Source organism: Eurypyga helias, unplaced genomic scaffold (genome assembly GCF_000690775.1).
Source record: "Eurypyga helias isolate BGI_N326 unplaced genomic scaffold, ASM69077v1 scaffold35135, whole genome shotgun sequence".
Taxonomy (NCBI): Eukaryota; Metazoa; Chordata; class Aves; order Eurypygiformes; family Eurypygidae; genus Eurypyga; species Eurypyga helias.
The window spans coordinates 233-10,063 of NW_010253968.1; the positions used below are offsets into that span (position 1 = coordinate 233).

The window sequence follows — 9,831 nt, forward strand, 5'->3', positions numbered from 1 at the left end:
CGGCGTCATCGTCCTGGGGGCATCCCTTTTCCTCTTGTCCTTGGTAGTTGGTGGCTGGGCAGAGGGATGGTGCGGGCGGGCGGAGCTGTGCGCTTCCCTGCGGTGTGCGGGCAGGGCTCCTGTGGGTCTGAGTCGTCGGTCCTTAGTGCGCCTGGCTGTAGTCCCTGGCAGTGCTTTGCCAACCGTCCTGCCTTCTGCTTGCCTGGTTGTGCAGGCTGATGAAAGCGTCTTGCTTCTGCAGAGTCTCGTCGGGCGCTTGGTGCTGGAAGCTGATGGGCTGCTAACGTGTTTTGGTCTTCGTTTCATTCTGTTGTCCCCTAAAGGAAGAATGCCAGCTGTGGGACAAGAAGTGCAGGCCGCGCCACTTCCACGGGTACTGGTGGGATGTGGCGATTCTACACTGAGGACTCTCCGGGGCTCAAAGTGTAAGTTGGATATACGGGTGGTAGGCAGGCATGGGGGTTCAGTATTTCACCTGCTTATGTAATCTTGCAGTCTTTGAATTAAGAGATCAGTGTTCTGGTCTGCATGGGAAAACACACTGAATTGATGGCTGCTGAGATAAATTTGGGATGAAATGTTTTCTTTAATACATAAGGCTGGAGAGGTAGTTCTTAATGTTATAATGGGTTTAAAAAGGGAGGTACAAGTTATATTTAATAATTGCCTAGGCTTACCTTAAGTGGTCTTTGAAGGCTGCAAGCAATCCCTTTGAAGTTGGGAAAGATTACTTGTCACAGTGAATTTAGGCATCTATCTGCATGTCTTTGTTCTCTTTAACTGAACTGTTGTTTTTTTCTTTATTAATAAATACATTGTGCTCCTCAAAAGCATTGTATAACTGATATGGCATGACTGCAGAATCTCTAGTGTTTGTATTAAAAAGGGGAAGATAAATTATTTTAGCTTGGCTTGCAGAACAGATAGGATTCTGGTACCTTGTATATCTGTGTTTTAACCATAATCTTAAAATACTCACCTTGTGAAATTTCTGGTGGTAATGTCCCTTCAGATGTAAAGAGAGACAGTGTTTTTACTTTTTGGCCAGTTTGAGTAATTCAGATCAGTATCCAAATGAGCTTTGCAGCCTAATACGTGGGTAACAAAGGTGGAAGGTGTGTTTCAGCTGGTGGGTGTGCGCAAAGTCATATCGTGTGTGGGAGTTTGTGCTTCTTGTAGAGTTATACTTCATGGCCTCTTGTTTTTTACTGGGTTGAAGAGACTCAAGACACTCAGGGATGTCTCTATTGCTTCTTTTTTCTAGAATCCGTTAGTATTTTATTTTGAAGGCCTTTAAGAGGCCTGCTGCTGACTGCCTGAACAGAACATTTGGGGAAGGGCTGGGGATAGTCTGCTCGTTGATTATTCCGTGAGTGGTACTTCCTCTGAAGTTGTCTTACGTGTTTTTGTTTTCAGATGTTCTTGACAGTTTAAAAACAAAAATCTGTACAGCAAACCCATCAAAGTAGTGGTATTCTGCTAGTCCAGGTCTTGCTTTCTCTGCTCGGAATCCAGAGAGGAAACACAGCAAAGACAAGACAATGAGCACATGTTCTAGAGTGTTCTAGAGCAAATCTATGCAGATAGGCAAGTCAATGATGATCAGAAGTTTTATATTTTATATTGTGCATAATTACACCTCTGATGCTTCAGGTATTTAGTATCTTCAAACAACATGAGAAATAATAAATACGTTGTCTAAGCAGCTTTGGTTCACCTTAGGGAAGTATGTTTATCCGTAGTACAAGATGCTGCAAAATACATGTCTTTAAAGACAATATTAGCCAAAGGAAGCTGTGAGAGATCTGGTTGAGAGTGGAATATGGTATTTTTCTCTTTAAAAATCAGATGGAGATCTGAAAAGGAGGCTAAACCCAAACTTGTTGCCCTTTCTGTGGCACTAGGTACCTGTGGTTCCCGTATCTTGTCTTGAGCTTTCTTTCTTAAAAGAGCTATAGGTGGTGTTTCCTGTGGAGCCATGATAGAGAATCAAACCGGGCTTGTGGTATAAATAGGCAGCCTGATGAAAGACATCCTGAGAATGCACAGTACCAAATCTTCAGAGGTGCCTGAATCAGTTTGTTTATTTATTTAAACTGTGTGATGGGCTGAAAAGATTCAGGTGTACGGAGGAGAATTGCAGTTTTCAGAAAAAAAATGAGATACACATGTCAGTATTGGAAAGGTGATTATTCTGCAGGGATATCAATGTCATCTGCATGTTTAAAAAAACCCCACCAAACGTACAAACAATGCTCCTTGTTTATTTCCGTGTCGCTCTGCTCTGGTTAATGGTGCTCCTCTCTTCCCGCGTGCCTTTGGCAAAGAGTAGCGTATGTATCACTACTACTAAAGGCTCAAATGAATGAAGTAGTGATTCAGATACCGGACTTTGTGCACCTGATATCATTACGATTTATGTTATGTAGGAAATAAACTTCAAATATGTATAAACCGCTGAGGGTTGAGAAGTACATTCTGTTGCTTAGTGAAAGATAGCCCTTGACAGGGGTTGCTTACGTAGTCACTCTGTGTGCGGACTTTTTTTATTATGCACGTTTTGTTACTGGTTTATTTTTTAAATGTCTGGGTTCAGGGTTCTCCATACTCAAATAAGTCTATGTATGGTAGATAGTAATTGAGTTTTAAAACTCAGCGTAAGATTACAGGAACATTTGAAGTACATGGACCATGATCTCCTAGAAAAATACATTAGTAAATTGTTCCAATCCATTTTCAATTTCTTTTTTACTTTGTATTCAAGTAACATTTACCTGCTTAAAAAACAGGGACCTGGAGGGTCATCCAGGCTGGATGACAGAATCCATGGTGTTTCTCCCAACAGCATGTTGAAAATCAGAAATGAGATTTTATGAAATGAGTGGTATGAAGCAGTGTTGAGTGTGGGTAATTGGGTAATAGTGTGTGTAATTGTTGTGTCTCAGAACAGTGTGAGACAGCTGATTTAGTCTCTCAACATGCACCCTAGGATTAAACTTTTTTTAAAACATCACGGTATGGTTTCTACACAGTGTATAGAAGTGGGGAGGGAAAAAGTTAAGGAATTTCTTAATTTGTACATTTTAGGTAATGATTTAATGATGGGGTTAACTTGGGCATTCTGTGTGTCTTTTTCAAGAAAACTGAAGTCCCTGCCTCTCACCCACTGCTGCCATTGTTTTCAAATGAAATAAAACCTCTGGAAAAAAACAGTTAATGCAGATTTTATGCCAAAATTTTACTAGCCGCTAGAGGACTCTGTTGATTTTTGTATCTGACTACATCTCTGCTCAGGTGGTTATCTGAGTAGTAAATACAGATGATGATTTTCCAGAGATTGTTTTCCCAACAATGAGTAATAATGAACCATTAATGACTTATTTAAATAAGTAGTGGTTTTTTGTTATTATAGTGTGTGCTTTATGGTTGCATAACGTTTAGGGTGTGTAAAACATCTTTAAAAACATAGGAGCAGCAGCAGCTTTTGGTAGAGATGGCTCTCTCATTTCTATGTGCTTTAAGGTGTTTCTACGGCATTGGAATAAAAAGTTTCTCATACAATTGCTTATGAACCGTTGAGTTCATTTGCCTGATAATGACTGGCCTTTGGACAAAGCAGACTTTTTTTAATGTTAATGCATTTTTTTTCTTTATTTTTAGTGGGCCTGTTCCAGTTTTGGTCATGAGTCTTCTTTTTATTGCTTCTGTGTTTATGCTGCACATCTGGGGTAAATACACTCGTTCATAGACTCAACTGCCAACTTAAAGCATACATCTTGGACCAAAAAATATGGTGGATCCTGGTTGTTCTTGGAGAGAGACCGGGGAAGCTTCCTATCACCTGTTGAAGTCTGGTCAACTTTGGCTCTAATACTGAATGAAATTTCTCAGTTTGCTATTTGGGCAGATTTAAAGTTTATCATGGGTCCTTTTATACTTGTATCTGTACACTTAGAATACAGGTATTGCAATAAAAGTTGTATATGGAAATAGAAACAGTCTTAACTGTATTTTTTCCTCCTAATCCAACATACCACAACTGAAACATTGTATTTGTAGTTTTCATATATAACCATGCTTCTGAGTAAATGCCGCTTCAGAGTTCAAACCAGATTCTTCTATACTGGACACTGCTCTGTAGTTTTATGCCAGAAGATCTACTTTTGTGAATGGGAGAGGCAAGATCAGGTGCACAAACATGCAAAGGCAACAAACATGTTTGAAATATAACTGAGGTACACTAGCTGAGCTGGTTATGTTCTTCTGTTAACTCCAGAAAAATAGCTGGATTTGTTTCCTAAATGCAAGTTGAACTTTACTCAGTGCTCATTATACATAAAAGTAGATAAGTATGTTTGTTTTCTTCAAACTGCACTTGAGGAACAACATGAACCAATACCTAACAGATTTGAAAAAGAATAATTACATGGCTGTGAAAGACACCTTGCTTCTGCAGGTCCAGACTTTTTCAAGGAGGCTTAGGGAGGAAAATGGAATGCGAGGACTAGAAGGGCGATGGCTGCATTTTCAATAACAGAACATGCAAACAGGCTGAGATACAGCTAAGTGGCTCTTCAGATAATCACTCCGGTTTCCTTCTGGGTGGTGGTCTTTATTTTCCTTTTAAACGGGCAGACAGCCCTTCATCCTCTTCGTAAAAGGCACATACATATTGATGAGTTAGTGTTTCAGCTGTTTCTCACTGGTGATGTGGTCTTAAGACTCAGGCCTTTGTGTACAGTTGGACAGAGTTATTTTAGCATGTTGTCATGTTGTGATGCTTGTTGGAACGTCAGCTTGTAACAGGAAAACAATATTCTTGGCTATGCAATAACAATGGATAACGGTAATACCTAAGTAGGTAACCTTTACTCTTGACGATAGAGTTTCCTGACACAGCAGGAAACAATTTTTTCTTCGAAACTCTTCCAGTCCCTAAAAGCTGTTTTGACATATCAAACAGTTCTACTTAAAGCCTTCCATATTTTTCTTGTCTGGTATCTTACTGCTTCTGAAGACCAAAATTGGCTATAAACTTAGAAAAAGAAAAGGTGGGGGGAACCTTACTGCTGTACAGCCTACGTTTAATTCATAGAACAGTTTGGGTTGGAAGGGACCTTAAAGCCCATCTAGTTCCAACCCCCCTGCCATGGGCAGGGACACCTTCCACTAGACCAGGTTGCTCAAAGCCTCATCCAGCCTGGCCTTGAACACTTCCAGGGATGGGGCATCCACAGCTTCTCTGGGCAACCTGTTCCAGCACTTCACCACCCTCTCTGTGAAGAACTTCTTCCTGATATCTAATCTAAACCTCCCCACTTTGAATTTAAACCCGTTACCCCTTGTCCTGTCACTATGGGCCCTTGTAAAAAAAAGTGAAGAAGGGGTTTTATGAGGAAACGGTCCTGTTGTACATGAGTACATCTGTGTTGCTTAAGCTTTCCCTCCCTCCCCCAGCAACAGATTTGAGTAGGTGAGCCAACTTCAGTCTGATTTAACGGAGTAGAAACTGAAAGACACTCTTTTTGAGGGCTGGATGTAATAGGTAGCTGGTGGAAGAGGAAGGCTAGAAGTTTCCCCTGAGCAAAAGACTCACTTTTGTTACCTAGAATAAGTGGAGAGCTAGACTTTTTAAATGCCTTTATGATAGGAAAAGCTTTAATTTTCACTCTTGCACGTCTTTGCACACTGAAGTCGATTACCCACAAGCTACGGATCTGTAGGTATGTGGGCTTCATTAGTTCTGATGTTTCAGAACTACCTTTTGCTGTCTGTGTGAAAGCCAGCTGTACTACACAAAACCAATCTTTTAACTGTCTAGGCTTCACTGTTACTTGTATCCATATGAACTCCTCCCATCCTTTGTCATCATGTCATGATAAATACCATTCCTCTGATAATCACACTGTTTCTCATTCTTGAAGGGCCAAAGGGGAAGGGCAGTTGCTGAAGTGCGTAGTGACTGTCCCATGCGTACACAGATGTTTTGCAGCTAAAGGATTTTTTTTCTTTTATCACATCAGACTCTGAATTTACCCTCCAAGAAGAAACTCGGCTCTTTCCAATGTCTCATCTATCCCCAGCTGTTTCTTAAGTGCTCTGAGCCTATCAGACATAACATGAAGTAAGCACTCTTCAGTACTGTTTACAGCAAGTTATAATGCCTTTACCACAGGCATATATATATATATATATCTGTAAAGACTCATGCGTGCACATGTCTGTGGTCGCTTTATCTGTTTAGAATGCAAAAGGATGTGTCTCTGAAAATGTAAGATCGTACGCCCTTATTAGACTGGACTGTGATAGCAGTGCAGGGAAGCAAACAGAACAGCTTGTGTTCTCTTCCTCAGCTCTGCTAGCTAGAGATGAGTGGATGCTATGCTGAGATCATGTGGTGAGGGCTAAAGGATTTTATAAATGTATTAATGGATTCTGTGAGGAACTTGGTAGGAAAAGTTAGCTTCTTTTTTTTTTTTTTCTGGTCTGGAAAGGAGATGCCTCTTGTTTCTTCTTACATACTTCCAGCTTTGACAATAAGGCTGCATTGACATCCTATTATTAGCTTTTTATATAAATGTGCTTCATAGAAGGCTGTATTTTATAGACTTGGCATTGTTAGTAATATATTAAAAGTACCAATAATTCTTAGCTATAAGAGAGGACTGCCTGCCTTTTGGCGCTTTTTTTTTTATTGAGGGGAAAATTGTATAGCATTTGTGATTTCTGCTTTGATTCTGGAAGCTGATGAAAAGAAAGGCAATCAAAGCAAAAGCAGCTGTGAAGTTATTGAGTACACCTCATCCCTGACATGTCTTGTGACCTTCTCTTCTTCCTTCTATATTCTAGTTGTCTCTTTCTCTGGAGCCTGCTGATTATGCTGAATTGTGCCATGTAGAAGGATAATGTTCTGATGCAGAGACGTGGCAGGTAGTAACAATAGTGAACAGAACAGATCCATTTTACTTATGACAAAATCCAAGTTCAGATGTGGATCAGCACAGATTTGACACCTTTATCTCGTGTTCGGCTGCAGGTTACATCACATCATTTTGTGATCGCTGTGCCCTAGTCGGCCTCCAAACATCACACCCCCCACGGTCCTTCTTTGGTCACAAACAGCAGGTCCAGTAGACACCTTCCCTAGTTGGCTCCCCCACCAGCTGTCTCAGGAAGTTCTCTTCCACACACTCCAGGAACCTCCTGGACTGTTTCCTCTCTGCTGTGTTGTATTTCCAGCAGACACCTGGTGAGTTGAAGTCCCCCATGAGAACAAGGGCTGGGGATTGTGAAACTTCTCCCAGCTGCTTAGAGAATATTTCGTCTGCCTCTTCATCCTGGTTGGGTGGTCTGTAACAGACTCCCACCATGATATCTGCCTTGCTGGCCTTCCCCCTGACTCTCACCCATAAACACTCAACCCTATCGTCACCATCATTAAGATCTAGACAATCAAAACACTCCCTAACATACAGGGCTACCCCACCGCCCCTCCCTCCTTCACAGTCCCTTCTGAAGGGTTTGTAGCCATCCATTGCAACACTCCAGTTGTGATTGTTTTTCTGGTAAGGGAATATGAAAAGAACCTAAAGCAGTGTTGCCTTACATTCCCAAGATTGGCTGTTAAGTAACGTTACTCCTTTCTTACACGAAAGTACCATGCAGTACGGTACATGTATGGTTTATGTTGTAATCAGCGGAGGAGAGCGTAAGTGTTCCTCACCTCAGGAAGACATCTGAGGGAAAAAAAATATTGCAAAGGTCCAAACTATTGTAATTGAGTGTGAATCGGAACCTGATGCAGTTGTGAAGCTTGGTAGACCTAGCTTTCTAATTTTTGGCCGTTTTTGTTTCCAGGCTGCCTGCTGAAAGCTTTTTTTTATCGCCTTTTTGGCGTCCAGGCATGATTTAAAAAAAAAAAAAACGAACAAAAACTCTACAGAAGGTTGAAAACTCATGCATGGAGGAACTCACAGTGGTGGGCAGTAGAATTAGAGCCTTCCTCTCATCTGTTCCAGGTGAAATTAAATAATACTAATCTCCCTGCTCTCTGCATGGAAAATTACCCCTACAATAGAATTGCCTTCACCGAATGGAAGAGTATGTGGAGTGAGATTATCTCCCTGTTTCTGAACAGGGAAAGAACCTCACACCACATGTGGAAAGAAGAAAAATATTCCTGCTAGTTCTGCTTCCAAGAATATTTTTCACCTCCAAGCTGAAGTTATTTCTAACCACTTTCTGCCCCATGGCAAACACAAGAACAGAAGAGCAGTCAGATAGGGCTTCTTGTCTTGGACTGTTGCATGAAGATTAACCACTCTGAGGGGAAAATTTTTCATTAAGATGGCTTCTTGTAGCAATCCTTGTGTATCAGTTGTTTAGGCTGTTGTGGCTATGGCAGCATAGCTTCTCTGAAAAAACATCTTTGTTCTGCAGAAAGCACAGAAGTCTTGATTTGTCCTGATATCCAAACAATGTAGTTGTTCCTTCCTGATATTTAAAAAAATGCCACTACTTCATCCAGTGATAGCCCTTTCTTTCCACTTTTTCCTGGCTTTTCCTGAGGATGGTTAACTTGGTTAACTCCTTTAAACTGTGTGGACACTGAAATCTCACATCTCTAAGGTGAGATTTAACTTTAAATTAGTTAACTTTAGTTTCCACAATGTAGCTGCTTATAGTTGTGTAACAAACCTGCGTTTCTAGGGTGTAGTTCTGCTAAGCTGTTCTAGTGTCAGTTGAAAAGGTGCCGTGTATGTGCCTGTTGCTCCAGGAAATTGAAGAACTATGGACAGCAACTCAAGAGTAGTTGGAGCATTTGTCAGCACTGTAAGTGCCAGATTGTTTGAGGGGAAATCCAACCCTGCATCCCAGCTGCTGCTGACAGGGCTACTGATCTTTAATTTCATCTTGGTGATGAAATAATCTGCGAGTGTACAGTGTTGATGAAACCCAAAAACCTCATGAAGTCATACTTGGCAGGTCACAGTCATCAACAAAGACTTTGCAAAGAGCAAAAGTTTTAGCAGCACCATGATCCTTGAAGAAAAAATAATAGGCAATTCAGGAAAGTACTCAAAAAAGAAAGTAAGTCAGTAGATGCTGCTGGAGGATGTTTTTTTCCATGTGGGTATCACTGAACCATTTAATTTTAACCATTGCATGTTGGTTGTGCCAACACAGAGTTAGAGACTTTCACCTCTGTGCAGTGGGAAAGAAATGAATGGATATAAATTTTGACTAGTTTTAGTCTTGTATCAAAATAATTGTGTAAACAATGAGGAATAAGAAGACTTCTTAAGGAAATGTAGCAAACTTCCTCTGTGATGGGCTTGACTGTCTCAAAGTGAAGGTAATGGGAAAGCTGTTAAGCATCTGTGTGAGGAGGATGAGGCAGTTGTAGGTTTGTGTCAAAAAGGAAATTTAATACTTTTACTGCTCATGTTCTAAGCTTGCCCTTTACAGTAAACCTGAAATGAATACCCAGGAGCTATACTGATGATTATGTTCAATTTGATTAGAAAAATAGTTCTTCCTTGTACTTAGGGTAAGGAATGAGCTGTAAAACAATGTGCTTCCTTCAAAAGATTGCCTTTTTATTTATTTATCAGTCTATTTATTTCTTAAATTTATTTATTTATTTATTTATTGGGAGCATTACAGAGACCAGGAACAAGAATATATTTTGTTGAAGTTGCAGGTACTGAGCAGATTGTGAGAGGGTTTATGGTATGTGGTCTTAATGCTATACCTCAGTCAAAGCCAGGTCTGTGACAAAATTGTGATTCTGCACTTTTGAAATACTTGGGGCAATCCCAAATACAAGTA

The 9,831-nt window shown here is 40.6% G+C and overlaps 1 protein-coding gene across 1 annotated transcript in view; it reads left to right on the top strand.

Moving 5' to 3' along the window:
* Nucleotides 1-3,996, top strand: part of SEC61B (Sec61 beta subunit) — a gene marked incomplete at its 5' end in the record, with an annotated part of 4,092 nt that extends 96 nt beyond the window's left edge. The window contains 3 exons of the mRNA XM_010152841.1: nt 1-2; nt 324-425; nt 3,661-3,996. The exon at nt 1-2 is cut by the window's left edge and continues 96 nt beyond it. Of these exons, the coding sequence (XP_010151143.1) occupies nt 1-2; nt 324-425; nt 3,661-3,748 (192 nt within the window). The remainder of the gene's footprint in view (nt 3-323; nt 426-3,660) is intronic.
* Between the last annotated feature and the right edge of the window lie 5,835 nt (nt 3,997-9,831).